At 32.7% G+C, this 17,291-nt stretch overlaps 1 protein-coding gene across 1 annotated transcript; it reads left to right on the top strand.

The window, feature by feature from the left end:
* Positions 1-233: 233 nt before the first annotated feature.
* Positions 234-3,765, top strand: RhoGAP68F (Rho GTPase activating protein at 68F). The gene is made up of 9 exons (XM_065349050.1): positions 234-446; positions 609-737; positions 1,038-1,332; positions 1,641-1,859; positions 1,943-2,041; positions 2,110-2,330; positions 2,413-2,613; positions 2,685-2,791; positions 2,865-3,765. The coding sequence occupies exons 1-9, from the start codon at positions 398-400 to the stop codon at positions 3,033-3,035; spliced, it is 1,491 nt and encodes a 496-aa protein (XP_065205122.1). The 5' UTR covers positions 234-397; the 3' UTR covers positions 3,036-3,765.
* Positions 3,766-17,291: the final 13,526 nt, after the last annotated feature.

Genomic DNA, 17,291 nt, shown 5'->3' on the forward strand with positions numbered 1-17,291 from the left:
AATAATTTTTCAGCAAATGTATGCATAATGAAATTTTTTTGATGGAAAAGTTTTGCCAAAAAAGCTCGTAAAAATGAAAAAAAATTAGAATTAATTTTTGTTCGATTTCGATTTCACGATTTTTTCAAATTTAATTTTGGCATTTGGCGAAAAAAGTTGGACAGCATTTTGACGAGAATTTATTTTGCACAGTGTTTTGAAATTGATGATAAATCGTTTGTTTGTAAAACAAAAATATTTTTAATTTATTCAGTTTTCTGATTCTGTCGTCATTAGTAATACGCGTTTTCTTTTGGGAAAAAGTTCATAAAAATGTATTTATTTCATCACAAGAATGCAGCTTTCAAACTTGTATCACCTGGTAAAATTATACCATTAGGAACATCAGTTTGAAACCATGGAAAACTCTAATCAATCTTCGTATTTTCCCCGAAATGATTTAATAGGTTAGATCTTTTATTACGTATTATGTAGTTTAAATACACAGTTTTCAAATATTTTGTAGATTTATCTAGTCAAAACACTAGTCCAATACTCTACAAGATGCTTGCTCGAGCACACAGTCAAGTTTCATTTCGTAGTTAACCTTTGTGTTTGCATTTTTTTAGATCGTAATGTCGCCGTTGATCACGACGAACCTTATCCTAGTTTATCAGATTATCACGATTATGAACCTAATTTAGAATTCGACGATACCGAATTACAAACATCAGTCGCTATAGCAGATGCAGCCAAAAGTAAGCCAATGATTATCTACCTTTTTGTTACCCTTTAATTTTATCGGATCTCTCGATTCTTCTGCGCATAAGTATGGCAAAAATTCAACATCCAAGGTCTTCTCGGGGTTTATTATTGTTTAGGGTTTCCTTAATCAAATAATTAACACTGACATTGAATAGTATTGGTTTGATTTCACTGTTGCTCAATTGTGTAACGGTACACTGCTCGTTCAGGTTCATTTACTTTACTCGCGGAACGCTTGGATAAATTTGACAACGTTAATGATTTTCATTTTCATTTATCTTTTTTTTTCGCAGTCGAAGAAGAAAAAACATGCGACATCATCGGCGGATTCGATTACTTGGAGTCGCCCGTATCCGATGGCACTATCGAAGAAAACTTTGAAGAAGAATTGGTCAACGCTCCTGTTAGCTCGTACAATAGTATATATTCGTTTAGAGATAACGACGATGACGACGAAGATTTCAGCGATGTATCGCAATACGGTATTGTCGAAGTTGTAGGCGACGATGCTTATGGACGAAAAATTATCACAGTTACCGCGTGCAAATTACCAAATAGCAGCCAACTAGATCATCAGCGATTGTTAAGGTATTATTTTATACGATCGAGACGACCGAAGAGGGTTTTTTTTAAATTGTTATCGCTTAAAATGGATTACACGCTACGGAAAGGCTTCTCGTCGTATAGTTTGTTTTAGAAAAAAGATTATACGACCTTTTGTTGGTTTCCCTTACAGATTGAGATGTGTGTTTTGTTATTATTAATTTACTCAATCTGTCGATAATTTCTTATCATATGATGGGAAATTATATAGCATGAGTCATTTTATTACCTCATCGATTACTCATCAGAGTTCTCTTCTGAGTTCTGTGCAATAATTTGGAATTATTTTGCAGGTATTTGACACACACCTTGGATACGTTCGTAGAACAAGATTACAGTTTGGTTTATTTCCACTACGGATTAAATAGTAAAAATAAACCATCGTTGGCATGGCTGTGGCAAGCATATCGTGCATTCGACAGAAAGTACAAAAAAAATTTAAAAGCGCTGTACCTAGTACATCCGACGAATTTCATAAAATTCATTTGGACGTTCTTCAGAGCTGCTATTAGGTTGGTTACACAATCTACTCCCCACCTCCTCCTATTACCAGTTTTACGAACACTTGTACTTCATTTTTTATGATTTATTGCAGCGTTAAATTCGGTCGCAAAATTATGTACGTCAACTACTTACACGAATTAGCCCAGTACCTGAATTTAGATCAATTAAATATCGCTCAACCCATTTGGGAGTAAGTTCTCGATATATTTTCGAGCAAAATTATTCTCCTACGATTAACTAATCCATCTCTTTTCACAGGCACGACCGAAAATTAACCGTGAAAATTAACAAATCTTCAAAAGTAGTCGGTACCAGTGCAGCTTCGGCGTCAGAACTGCCTTCAAATATTGAAAGTACAACTCAACTTTTGCCAACTCGACAGTTCGGCGTATCGTTGCAATTCATCAAAGAAAACAATGACATGGATATTATCCCACCGATTGTTCGGCAATGCGTTGAATTTCTCAGTCAACCTGATGGTATTTTTGATTACTCAAGTTCTACGAGTACGTTTCTGTCTCCATCGATTTTAGCGTAATATTCTGCTGTTGTAATTTGCAGCTTTGGAAACCGAGGGAATATTTCGTCGATCAGCTAATGTGTCTTTGGTTCGAGAAGCTCAAATCAAGTGTAATCGAGGTGAAGAGGTCGATTTCAAGAACGATGTGCATTTGGCTGCTGTTCTTTTAAAAACATTCCTAAGAGAATTAGAAGAGCCTTTATTAACGTTCGAACTTTATGATGAAATCATGCAATTTCAAAGTACGATCATTTACGTTTTGAGGAAATTCAATTTAGCTCCCGTTCGTCTTAATTTTCGAATCTTTTTACAGGTATACCAAAAGATGAACGACCTCGTCACGTTAAAATCTTAATACTGGAAAAATTACCCGAAGATAATTACCAATTATTGAAATATCTAGTTTGCTTTTTATCGAAGGTAAATTGAAATTAGAAATGGTTCGTTTAAAAAGAAAAGAAAAAAAATGTTGATCTTATATGTTGTATTCTAGGTAATGGATCGCAGCGATTTGAATAAAATGACGTCTTCCAATCTATCGGTGGTATTTGGGCCGAATTTGGTATGGAGCCCGAATAATCAGCTGTCGTTATCGTCTATCGGGCCGATCAACATGTTCGTCGATTTTATGCTCACAAATTACGACCAAATTTTCATTATTTAACGCGTCAACAACAACAATGTCAAAATTAACTGATCAAACTCCCACAATAAAAGTTATTCTTATTTTAACGTTAATAACAATTTATAGTCTTAATGTTTTAAATTCTTAATTTTTAAGCGTTTAACGGCGGTTATTTAACGTTTAGCGTTAAATTTAACTAGTCTTTATTTTTTAGTTCCTTTTTCTCTTCTTCATTCCCCCCTCCCCCCTCTTCTCATTTTCATCAGACTATGCGTCTCTCTGTCTGTCTCTCTCTCTCTATCTCTGTATTATCGTATATCATATACTTTTTTACATCTGCATCATAGTCATAAGTTCACCAAAAAATATAAATTTTTATTTTTTTATTAATTATTATATTGTATTGTTTAATTGTGATATGTTTGTCAAGTATCTGTGTCCAATTTACACCCGCGAACTCGTGTCGTCTGAAGTTGTTACGATATTTTGCGTTAAGAAAAATCCCCGCAGGTACCCATTTTATATTATACATTCGATGATTTTTCGCGAGTAAAATTCTATCGAAAGAATCGTAATATTTAGTAACTACGTTATTATTTTTCTAATTTCATAACTAATACATTTTATAGTTTATACTCTTTATTATCGTTATTCCAAAGAAATGTTACGATTAATATGAATAATTAAAATGTAATTAGTGTATTGTTTTGTAGCATGGAAACCCAATATGCGCTGTTTTCACTGTAAATAAATGTTTTGGTGTCGTTTATAGGTAGAGTTTTGTATTTTAGGGCGAGTTTTACTTCTCATCGTATTTGATCGATGTCTCATTTTTTCTACAAAAATTGCACTAAAGTATCAATTTTGCAGGACGTTTTCAAAAAATTTTGCCTTTTGCCAAAACTTGACGAAAATGTTCACTGTTTACCGAATTGCTGAAAAACACTCCATTTTCTACCTGAAAGTTTCAAAAATTTCCAAAAATCTCGCTTTTTTGCTAAAAATGGGTGAAAATTATCTGACAAAAATTTTTCGTGCTTTTTAGAAACAAAACTGCTATTCCCTCTTTTTTTTGCTAAAAATCGTCGAAAAAAATTGATATAATTTTTTTTCAATAATTTGCCAAAATAGCTGTTTTTTTGTTAAAGTTCAAAAATTAACGAAAATGTCCAATTTTTAGCAAAATGGCTAAAAAGTTGTCCCTTGATTGCAAAAAATGTCCAAAAATCTCACTTTTTTTTCGAAATCTTGTTTTCTTGGCGAAGTATAATTTTGTTTCAATGATTGCCAAAACTACTAATTTTGGCTAAAATTGTCAAATTTTTAAAAATTTCCAAAAATTTTCACTTTTTAGCAAAATGGGTAAAAAATTACTGTTTGCTTGCAAAAAATTTCCAAAATTTTCACTTTTTTTCAAAGTCTTGTTTTCTTGGCGAAAATTGCGAAAAAGTACAATTTTTTTCCAATAATTGCCAACACTGTTAATTTATGCTAAAATTGACAAAAAGTTTTACTTTTTATCAAAATGACTAAAAGTTGTCGCTTGCTTGCAAAAAATGTCCAAAAATCTCACTTTTTTTTTGAAGTCTTGTTTTCTTGGCAAAATATAATTTTTTTTCAATGATTGCCAAAACTGCTAATTTTGGCTAAAATTTTAAAATTTTCAAAAATTTCCAAAAATTTTAACTTTTTAACAAAATGGGTGAAAAAATTACTGTTTGCTTGCAAAAAATTTCACTTTTTTTTCAAAGTCTCGTTTTCTTGGTGAAAATTGCAAAAAAGTACAATTTTTTTCCAATAATTGCCAAAACTGTTAATTTATGCTGAAATTGACAAAAAGTTTTACTTTTTATCAAAAAGGCTAAAAATTTGTCGCTTGCTTGCAAAAAATGTTCAAAAATCTCACTTTTTTTTTCGAAGTCTTGGTTTCTTGGCGAAGTATAATTTTTTTTCAATGATTGCCAAAATTGCTAATTTTGGCAGAAATTGTCAAATTTTGCAAAAATTTTCACTTTTTAGCAAAATGGGTAAAAAATTACTGTTTGCTTGCAAAAAATTTCCAAAAATTTCACATTTTTTCTAAGTCTCGTTTTGCTGGCGAAAATTGCAAAAAAGTACAATTTTTTTCCAATAATTGCCAAAACTGTTAATTCATGCTAAAATTGACAAAAAAGTTTTACTTTTTGGCAAAATGGATAAAAATTGGCGTTTGTTCGCAAAAAATTCCAAGCCTCACTTTTTAAATTTTTTTTGTCATGTCATGTCAGATTGCTAAAAAATTGATACAATTGTCAAAAGTGTTTTCCGCCAAATTTTTACAAAATGCTCACTTTTTAACAAAATTTAAAAAAACTAATTTTAAAAAAACAACAAAAAATCTTACTTTTTTTTATTATTTGAAAGTTTTTTTTTTTTTTGGAGAAATTGTCAATAAGTTGTTGTTTTTTTGCTCAAATAAGCAGTTAGAGCCTCGCTTTTTACCAAAAATTGAAAAAAATCTTGGTTTGTAGCCAAATAAGAAAATTCTCAAAAAATATTTTAGAAAAAAAATCTCTCGTTTTTCTATCATTGATTCAAAAGTTTTTTGTTTTTTTTTTCGAGGAAATTGTTAATGAGCCTTTTTTTGCTAAAATAAGCAGTCAAATGTCTCGTTTTTAACTAAAAATTGCAGAAATTCTCGCTTTGCAGCCAAATAACAAAATTCTCAAAAAACACATTTAAAAAAAAAACAAAAAATCTCACTTTTTTCCATTACTTATCAAAAGTTTTTCTGTTTTTTTTTTTTTTTTTTTTTTTTGAGAAATTGTCAATGAGCTTTTTTTTGCTAAAATTAGCAGTCAAAGCCTCATTGCCAAAAGTCTCGCTTTTCCCCAAAAAGTTGCAAAATATGTACCTAGTCTAGCTTTCAAAAATTGAAAACCTGTTTTTTGGGTGATTTTTTTCCGCATTGAAATGTTTTACTAGTGTTTTGCCCTTTTTTCGGTGAATTTTTCAAGCTTTTTAAATTAAATATGTGCTAAAATTGTACTTTTGTGGGGAAAAAATTGAATACGATTCCTGTTGATTCTACTTCTTGCGATGGCTTCGTACCTATGAATTATAGGTAGGTAATTTAATTCTACTATTCTTGATATTCTACACAATTAGAGCAACAACGTGACTGATGAGTAAGTATTTTCCAACTCTCAAAATCGCGAGCTTCTTTATTTATTTATGTCGAAATAACAATGAGCTAGGCACCTGCTTTAGAAATACTGCCATATCTCAAAAAACTGTCTCCAAAAATACACTTGGAAATTAGATCTGGTGACGTTTGGAGATTACATTTCACAAAATGCCAACGAATATCGATATTTTCGGCTCAAGATAATTGCACTTTTCTCATTCATTTCCCCAGATAATAAATCTGTAGTCTGTACCTTTGCTTTTTAAACCTAAAACTTATAATATATTTTTTCTTCATCCAACGGGGAATTACTTCTGGCTGTAGGTAAACGCGCTCCATTATTAAAAGAAAAAATAAATCGTAATTTTTCAAATCACTTCTGAATACGTTTTAAAACTTGTTCAACTTTTTTTTCCTTCTCCTTTTGTCGAGTACAAATGAGGCAAAAAGTAAGCTGGGATTTTTGGCAAAACTTAGCGAAGTTTTAAGTGGATAGTACACATACCTACCTACGTAAACGTAGGTAACTAAGGTAACCTATCCTTTCCACAAAGAAAGAGAATTTTTCGAACATATTGTGCTTAATTGCGAAATACCTACTCGTATCTCCATTCTATATACTTATTCGCACGTGTTAACAAGTACAAATATATTACTGCGAAACGTAACTGAATAGGTAGAATATGGTATCGAGTTTGGAAAAATATTTCAATGATACAATGTACATATATGAGGCTATGAGTAGTTGAGTACCGATACTCATGTACATGTGGTGAAATATTCGCGCATTATGCAGCCACGCCTTTTGTAGCTTTTCGTACACTCGTACTCGTACTCTCGTATATGTATAGGAATAATATATAAATTACAAGTGGCGCAAAAACAACCAACATTTTCATTCGGCAGAGGATGGAATGGAAAAATATCAACGAAATTTATATCTGGTGTTTTTCGCTCGAGGCTACATAAAAGTGTATTTTAGAAGCCAACTAAAAACCTATTAAATCGGAGTATTTTTTTCTCGAAATTTTACTCACTGCGCTCTAAAAGATGGTTCGAAGCTTTTGTTAGCACATCTTTATGGTGTACTTTTGTGTATGAACAACTGGTGCTTAAATTTCCTGCTCACTTTATGATATGTTATTAAAAAAACAACACCAACAGTTTCCACGCACATGCCGGTAATATTATTGTGCTGGTAGTGGTACCTACCTAACGTTAGATATACTTAATGTTGTTATCGAGAGTTGATCTTCGTTGACAGCCTCGCGAGTCTGCTACATTAACATGAATATTGGTACAGACATATTGAAATATCAATTTTATAATTCGTTTTTTCATCCTCGTTTGCTTTTTTTTAACGTCGTGCTTTGATTGTTTGAAAAATGGTATCTAAATCTAACTTAATTTTGTTTACTTACCTATTTTTTTGTTTAAACAATTGGGTGTACAATTTCTGAAAAAAGTGAACCATCGCGAGAATTTTTGTGAATTTTTGGCAAAAAGCAAGACTGACAATTTTTAGAATTTTAGGATTAAGCCGGTTTTTTTTTCAATTGCTTGTCAAGATTCTTTTTATTGGGAGAAAAACAGCTGAGCTTTGGGTTTATAAGAAAAGTAAATTATACGAGACAGAAATCTGAAAATCGGTTTTCATACCTACCAAAATTGACCCCCTCCCCCCCACCCATCAATTTCCATCATTTTCGAGCCTCCAGCAAAAGTTGAATTTTTTCCAGCAATTTCAAATTGCTACACAAGGTTTTTGAGCTATTGAACGAGTTAATCTACGTTTGAGCTGGTTTCCAGGCAGACAAGTTGAGTATACCTATGTTTTTTTGACCAACAAGAATTATTGTACTTGAAGCAAAATAGGTATTCAAAAAAAAATCAGAGATTTTCTGTTTGTAGGAAAACTTCAAATCTGAATTTAAACGTTTTGAGTCATACTGGAGCCTCCAACGCAATTTTTGGTTCCTCTAGAATAATTGTAAAATTTCTTTAAAATTCGTGGAACTCAATTTGATAAGCTAAAAATCGAGTTGTGGCCTGTTCTCCAGCTGTTTAATGAATTTATTCACATTTTAGCCGAATTTTAGGCTGGCCCTTAAGTGTGCAGTTTTTTTTTATTTTTAAAAAAATTAAAAATTAAAATTTTTTTATTTGTATGTATAGGAAAATTTTTGAAGTGAATACAAAAGACTACATCGATTTTCACAATTTTGAGCCATTTTGGAGCCCCCAACGCAATCTCAGATTCATCCAGAACTTTAGAATTTCTTTAAAAGTCCCGGAAACCATTTTTGGTGGCTGTAAAAATCGAGTCCTAGCTTATTTTCGAACCGTTTAACGAGTATTTATTCGTAGGTATTTGAGTCGATTTACAGGGAGATACCTTGGACAGTGTAGGTATTTTTAATCAGCAGATTTATAAGGGGAAAAAAATTAAAATTAAAAATTTTCTGTTTGCAGGGATATTTTCGAGGTTTTTGCTAGTAATCTGTACCCTTGTAGGGTGTTCCAACTTCAAATGGCGAGCCGGCGTGTAGCGATAGTACTCGGCGAGACGAACAAAATTCGTTATGTACATAAGTAGTCTATCTTGTAAATTGAAGGAGCTAAGTGCTTCGCAAAACTAGAAATTTACCAATTTTGAGAGGATCATCAAAAATAAAGAAATGTTTGAATCATTCAAATGATGCCCAAAACCCATAGTACTCGAGTGGACGGACAAAAAATGTTATTATAACAAATTGCCTATCTTTGAAATTGAGGGGGCAAACTTGATTCAAAATTTCCAAATTTGTCGTGCCCTAGATTTTGAAAATTCTGAATTTTCAAATTGTGTTCGCGCCTTCAATTTTGAAGATAAGCAATTTGTCATAACAACGTTTTTTGTTTGTCCATTTGAGCACTATGGGTTATTGAAGTCATTTCAATTATGCAGACATTTTCTTACTATCTGTACTTAAATTGAAGAAGTTACACCATTTTTTGGCAAAAATTGACCAATTTTGAAAAATTTGCCAAAAATGAGAAAATGTTTAGATCATTTAGGTCACTTCGGTAACTCATAGTATTTGAATGGATGAACAAAAAAAGTTAATATGACAAATTGCCTATCTTCAAAATTGAAGGCGCAAACACAATTTGAAAATTCAGAATTTTCAAAATCTAGAGCACGACAAATTTGGAATTTTGAATCAAGTTTGCCCCTTCAATTTCGAAGATAGGCAATTTGTCATAATAACATTTTTTGTTCGTCCACTCGAGTACTATGGGTTTTGGGCATCATTTGAATGATTCAAACATTTCTTTATTTTTGATGATCTTCTTAAAATTGGTAAATTATTTCTAGTTTTGCGAAGCACTTAGCTCCTTCAATTTACAAGATAGACTACTTGTGTACATAACAAATTTTGTTCGTCTCGCCGAGTACTATCACTACACGCCGGCTTGCCATTCGAAGTTGGAACACACTGTATAGTATGACACAAAAGTAGTACCCGGTGGCTTTTATTTCCAAGTGGAAAGAGCTAGATTGATGAATGAAGCGGCGTTGAGTAGGGAAAAATAAGGGCTTTCAAAAGCGACCTTGGAATTTAAGGCCCATGCACAGGGTGTCCATAAATTGAAAAACTGGTTTGGTCAAAAAATTCAAACTGGTTTTTATTGGCACAATGTATTCTACATTGTAGATAGAGAAAAAAGCTTGGAACAAAAGTTGTAGAACGTGAAAAATTACACAACTCTGTCTAATCACATTTTGAAACCGGTTCATTGGTTCGCATTCAGCAACCAGTTTTTGACAATCACCTAAAAGTTAGAGATAAAGGAAAAAGCTTGAAACAAAAGTTGCAAAGCGTGAAAAATTGAACCATTTCGCTGATCGGATTCTGAAACCGGTTCATTAATTTGCAACCGGTTCATTGATTTGCAATCAGTTATCAAAAATCACCTAAAAATTGTAGATAGAGAAAAAAGCTTGAAACAAAAGTTGTGGGGCATGAAAAATTGAACCATTTTCGCTGATCGGATTTTGAAATCGGTTCATTAATTTGCAACCAGTTAACAAAAAATACCCAAAAATTGTAGATAGAGAAAAAAGCTTGAAACAAAAGTTGTGAGGCATGAAAAATTACACAATTCTGTCTGATCACATTTTGAAACCGGTTCATTGGTTCGCATTTAGCAACCAGTTTTTGACAATCACCTACAATTCGGAGGTAGAGAAAAAAGCTTGAAACAAAAGTTGTAGAGCGTGAAAAATTGAACCATTTTCGCCGATTGGATTTTGAAACCGGTTCATTAATTTGCAACCAGTTATCAAAAATCATCCAAAAATTGTAGGTAGAGAAAAAAGCTTGGAACAAAAGTTGTAGAACGAGAAAAATTACACAATTCTGTCTAATTAGACAATCACCTAAAAGTTTGAGATAGGTAGAGAAAAAAGCTTGAAACAAAAGTTGTAGAGTGTGAAAAATTGAATCATTTTTCGCTGATCGGATTTTGAAACCCGTTCATTAATTCGCAGCAATCCATCAAAAGGTGTATCTGGTAGCAAGTTAATTAGCCATTTTCAAATTCCATTCAGCAAAATGGTTCAATTCTTCACGTTCTACTACTCTTGTTTCAAGCTTTTTTCTCTGTCTTCAATTTCGACGGGATAGTCGAAAACTGGTTGCTAAATGCAAAATCAACCGGTTTCAAAATGTGATTAAACAGAATTGAGTAATTTTTCACGCCCCACATTTCATTTAAGGTTTTTTCTCAATCTCCAATTTTTAGGTGATTTTTGATATCTAACTGGTTGCAAATCAATGAACCGGTTTCAAAATCCGATCAGCAAAAATAGTTCAATTTTTCACGCTCTACAACTTTTGTATTAAACTTTTTTCTCTATCTACAATTTTTGGGTGATTTTTGATAACTGGTTGCAAATCAATGAACCGGTTGCAAATTAATGAACCTGTTTCAAAATCCGATCGGCGAAAATGGTTCAATTTTTCACGCTCCAGAACTTTTGTTTCAAGCTTTTTTCTCTACCTCCAAATTGTAGGTGATTGTCAAAAACTGGTTGCTAAATGCGAACCAATGAATCGGTTTCAAAATGTGATTAGACATAATTGTGTAATTTTTCATGCCCCACAACTTTTGTTTAAGCTTTTTTCTCTATCTACAATTTTTGGGTATTTTTTGTTAACTGGTTGCAAATTAAGGAACCGGTTTCAAAAAAATTCATATCACGTTTTTGTCGCCTTAGTGATTAGAATACAATGCGCCAATAAAAACCAGTTTGAATTTTTTGACCAAACCAGTTTTTCAATTTGTGGACACCCTGTGCATGGGTCTGAAATTTCCAAGGTCGCTTTTGAAATCTCTTATTTTTCCCTACTCAACGCCGCTTCATTCATCTCTCTGTCTAAGAGCTATACCACCGCGATTGGGCTGAAATAACTGAAAGCTGGGGATGGTCTCAAAAGTTCGTATACATACCCCTATTTTGAAAACACTTGGTCTGCTGATCCGCAGCTGCTGCTTTAAAGCTCAGTGAAAGCTCGAAAGTTCAACATTTTTCTGAACTTTCAGCTGAGAAAACTGATGGCTAAAAAATTGATGCCTAATTATAGCATTTTTCGCGCTGAATCCGAATATATCGGTTTGCCGACCCATAAGTGCCGCCAAAGCCCCGCCAGACTGGGTCAAAAGGGGAGCAAATTTGACAAATTTCATGTTTTTGGGCTAAATTCTCATAAAAAGCTACAAAATTGGGTTAAAAATCATTTTCAAGCAGTTTAACGGAATGCTCCATGGTTAAAATGATTTTCAGGCATCAAAATTTTTCAAAATTTTCATATTTGGGGGGGGGCGTGCGGGGAGCATTAATAAATTCAGCAAATATGGCCTTGTGATATATCAAAATATATGTTTTTTGGGCCGTAGAATTCAATTATGGCAAAATTTTTCACATTGGAGGACAATAAGGTCAAAAAATATATATTTTGATGTATCACAAAGCCATATTTGCTGAATTCATTAATACTCCCCTCACGCCCCCCCAAAAAAAATATGAAAATTTTGAAAAATTTTGATGCCTGAAAATCATTTTAACCATGGAGCATTCCGTTAAACTGCTTGAAAATAATTTTTAACCCAATTTTGTAGCTTTTTATGAGAATTTAGCCCAAAAACATGAAATTTGTCAAATTTGCTCCCCTTTTGACCCAGTCTGGCGGGGCTTTGGCGGCACTTATGGGTCGACAGACCGATATATTCGGATTCAGCGCGAAAAATGCTATAATTAGGCACCAATTTTAGCCATCAGTTTTCTCAGCTGAAAGCTCAGAAAAATTTTGAACTTTCGAGCTTTCACTGAGCTTTAAAGCAGCAGCTGCGGATCGGCTGACCAAGTGTTTTCAAAATAGGGGTATGTATACTAACTTTTGTGACCACCCCCAACTTTCAGTTATTTCGGCTCAATCGCAGTGGTTTAGCTCAACTTGGACTAATTCTAAAGCATCTAGCGTACCTAATTTTCTATTTTTTCAAAATTTTGGAATTCCTCCAGAAGGCTGTGGGATCGATTTGGGCAGGTAAAAATTAGGTTTTGGGCCACCCTAGCCCTAATTAATTTTCACACCTTTCGGAGAAATCTAAAAATTTTTGAAAAAATAGAAAGTCTCGCTGGAGGCTTCAGAATCATTGAAAATGGTGAATCTCGGTTCGATGGGTGGGGGGGGGGTGGATGTTAATTTCTGGACTAACTTTCTTCACTTTTATAGAAAAATGGTTTTTTTTTGTTTTAAATGAAAATGAATCGCCAAAAATTTTGGATTTTCAAAAATTTGTCAAAAATCGAAAAATCAATTTGGGTTGCAGAAATTTTGATTATGAAGGTCTTCAACCATGCTCTTTTCAAAAATCCTGGACTGTTATTCAAATCAAGGACGGATATTTCGAGAGGTTCCACTGTAAAGCTAAATTGGAGCTAAGCATAATTATGGCAAGACTGAAAAGCTGAGGCTGAGCTATGAAAAATCTGGAGGTAAACGAAGACGAGAATCCGTAATTTCCGATTTAGATTTCGTTTGCAATTTGTTCAGATCAATAAAATGTTAAGCATGAAAATTAATTTAATTTCATATGATCGGAAAATGAGTAGTTTCCTAGACAGTTTTGTGGTTGGAAAATACGTCTTTAATGCATCTATCAGTTACTTTCCTCCCTAGGGAGGAAAGTAACTGTTTTCCGCACATGTTTACAAATTCAAAATTAGCCATTTTTTTAAAATTTCAGCATTTATTTTCCTCTCATATGAAATTAAAATAGTATACTATTTCAAGACGACGAAGGTGATTATACTAGGAAATTGAAAATTGTCTGCGTATAGTAGAAGATATAGCTGCTGACAATAGATATGTATAGGTATTGAAAATTTAAACGAAATAATTCATCAATAACAAGATATAACACAAATAGGCTTATCGGAAAATGATTTCTAATAAGTACTTGTGCATAACAATTTCCAATGCATGTGAAACAAATAGGTCTAGATAGATGAGAACACGTTCCTATATCATCATTACATCCCATACCTACCTTTATAAACTAATCAAGATCATTATAAATTCACGTTACACAGTAATTCACACACGTTTGCAAATACCTATCCACAAAATTTCGACGACTTTTTAAAACATACCTATACCTATTCGTTCCCTCATCAATCAAATTTCGTACTAAAATTTTTGTTGACTTTTGTTTTTCGACGCACGACATACTAAAAACCCCATACCTACAATTTTATTTAATGTTTGCACTGTTATTGTACCTATAGCAAATCGTTCTCGACGATCAGCTAATAAAAGGTGTCGTATTTGAATATAAACTCCAGAGAATAAAACACGAATTGACACGATTGTCGAGTATTGCGCTATTGTCATAATGTACCGTCCAAATGATATATTTTATGGGGATAAATCCTTTTTTACGGGGCCCGACTACACGAGAGAAATGGTCGCTAAAAAAGATCGTAAAATGCCTTTTATATTCTCCGTATCTGGTGAACTGGAGCGTATGAAACAAAGAAATGCCTACAACGATAGAGCTTTGAGTGATCAGGTAAGATTTGTAACTGTGGCGTTTTTAATGTTGTTGTTTTATTTTTTATGGATTAGGTACCTAGACCTACCTACCTACTGCTTATAAGCTTGTTATTTACCCACTTGATTGATTGAGTTTGTTAAAGATTAGATTACTTTTGGAAGATCTCCATCGAAATTCAGATAAAGTGCTTTACCTATAAGTACATATCTATCAAAAATTAGCGCAGTACGCGCTCGAATTCGAACCTTGTACAGGTTTTTAACTCAATTACACGAAATCGTGGTATTTATCACAGATCGCAAAAATTTTAAAAATGAAATCCAACAATGGGACTTTTCTGAACTGGCACTCTCCAATTTGAGGAAAATCAAGCTAATATCAAAAGAGCATATCCTAAAATATTCTAAGTGTCGAAAGGCCATTTTTGAATTTTTAACGAATTTTTGAAAATCAAAAAATTCGAACAATACTAGTTATGAAACTTGAATTTTTTTTAACGCAGTGAACCACAATTTTAAATCGACTCCCACACATCAAAAATTACTTGTTTTAAGCCATTCTGAAGCCTTCAGCGATTTTTTTTTTCAATTTTCTACAGACACTTTAAATCGTTCTGGAAAAGCCAAAAATGTACCTACCTACTCGTAGTACCTACTTTAGCACCTGTAATTATTTAGTCAGTGCTTATTGAGCACCCTATTGGTCGTTTTAGGTGGCTATCGCAAAATTCAAGGAGTGCCATTTCAAAAGTAATTTTTTTAAACAATTTGTAAATCCCCCCCCCCCCCCCCGAAAAAAAATGAAAATAAATCAAATTTTCAAAGAAGGTAGGTACATAATTATGATCCCCTGAATTTATAAATTTTTTCCAAACTTTTTTTCTTGACCAGATACTGAATTCTCGAATTTGATTTCTCAAATTAATATTTCCAAACGACTAATCCACCAAATGAATTTTCCACAAAAATTAATTTCCAAAATAAAGTAAGAATTCTTGCAATTAAAACTCTAAGCCAATTTTTACAAAAAAAAAACTCTTTTCTGCAATTGTTATAGAGCAGGTGGACTTCTTTGAAATTTTGGCACACAAAAAGTAAGACTTAGATATTACAGTAGAATACAAGTGAGGGTTTTGGCACAATTGCGGTTCTTGGAACAGGAAATTCATTTGCATATTTCAAAGGGAGTCTGTTGTGATTCAAGAATGAGTCGGAGGTAAAAAGACATTTGCACACTTTTTCCCATAATTTTGGTCCCTTTTTTGGGGCACAAAGAGGCTTTGAGGCGTTAGAACCCGAAAATAAATTCATATTCCTATTCAGTATCAGTGAACTTGAAAACGTACTATTCAATCTATCGCTCGTCCGAATTCGTTCATCAAATATATGATTCAGATTTCAGTTGCATGTTACTTGAAAAACCAAGCACCCCCCACCAATCTCCAGGGAGGGCTGAAGACCAATCGATGGTGGTTTGATTAGTAGTTGGGTGATTATTTTTGTCAACATTTTGGAAACTCCAACATAAAATGAACATTGTGAGCAAATGTCCTGTTTTCCAAAAAAATCCATTAATCATTTCTCATCCTATTGTTATAAATCTGTGCGCAAATGTCCTATAGCCGAGTCAGAGTTCGGGCATGTGTAGAATAAGTTGCCTACCACGGACGATGCACTGGGGCAGGGGTTAGGACTAGTTTGAAACACTTACAATTACAATTTCCTGTTATGTTCAAAGACCATTGATATCATTTGCATAAATTTGACCTTGAAATGAGAATAAATTACATACGCGGAGTGTAGCCAGATGAAAATTACATTTGGTCATGGTCACGGTCTTGGTATATACATAATATATAGGTAAGTAGTCAAAGTTATGCAAATATGAAATCAATGGTCTTCAAACATAACAGGAAATTGTAAGTGTTTCAAATAAGTCCTAGTCCCTGCACCGGCAAATCTTCCGTAGTAGGCAACTGATTTTACCCATGCGCGTACTCCGACTCATTTTTATATCACAACATACTCCCAAATTTGAAATATGCAAATTAATTTCCTATTCAAAAAACCGCAAATTGTGCCAAAAACCTCACTTGTATTCTACTAACTTATTATGACAGGAAAAAAATAGTTCTTTTCTGAATTTTGGCAAGAAGATACATTTATGGCCATAATTTTGACAAAAATACCTACCTAGTTCCTAGTTCTTTTCTTGACAACATAATTAGGACGTATTGCAACCAACAAAAAAGTTTTCTGGAAATTTTGACCAAAAAAAGTTTTTTTTTTTAATTCTTGGCAAAAAAACAAGACTTTTTGGCAATTTTGATAAAGCATCGTTCGTTTTAGAGTTTTTGCAAGAAAGTACATCCCTGGATAGAATTTTTTGCAATTTTCCCTAAAACGGAAAAATTCTTGGTAATTTTAATAGAAAGCTGAAGGAACTTTTTTTTTGCAATTTTGAAAAAAGGAACAGATTTTTTGCGACAAAAAAACAATATTTTCAGGAAATTTTTATCAAAAAAAGTTTATTCCGAATTTTATTAATAAAAAATAAGACTTTTTAGCAATTTGATTTAAAAAAGGATTTTTTGGAAATTTTGATTAAAAACGTGCTCTTTTGACAATAGGTATTGACAAAGCATTGATCTGTTTTAAAATTTTTGCAAAAAATGAGGATTTTTTGAAATTTTACAAAAAAGTAAGTTTTTTTGGTACCTAAATTGAATAAAAAGCTCAACTTTTTTTTGAAAATTTTGAAAAAAGGAACAGATTTTTTGGGGAGGGGAGAGCAGGATATTTTGGAAATTTTGACCAAAAAAACTTCAGAATTTTTGGTAATTTGATTTAAAAAAGGACATTTTCGGCAATTTTGACAGAACAAAGTCTTATTTTTTCACAATTCTTGCAAAAAATATAATTTTTTTCAATTTTTTGGAAAGAGTGTAGTTTATTGGTAATTTTGATTAAAAAACAAAACTTTCTTTTTGCAGTTTTGACAAAAAAAAAAACAGATTTTTTGCC

This window comes from Planococcus citri, chromosome 2 (genome assembly GCF_950023065.1).
Source record: "Planococcus citri chromosome 2, ihPlaCitr1.1, whole genome shotgun sequence".
NCBI lineage: Eukaryota > Metazoa > Arthropoda > Insecta > Hemiptera > Pseudococcidae > Planococcus > Planococcus citri.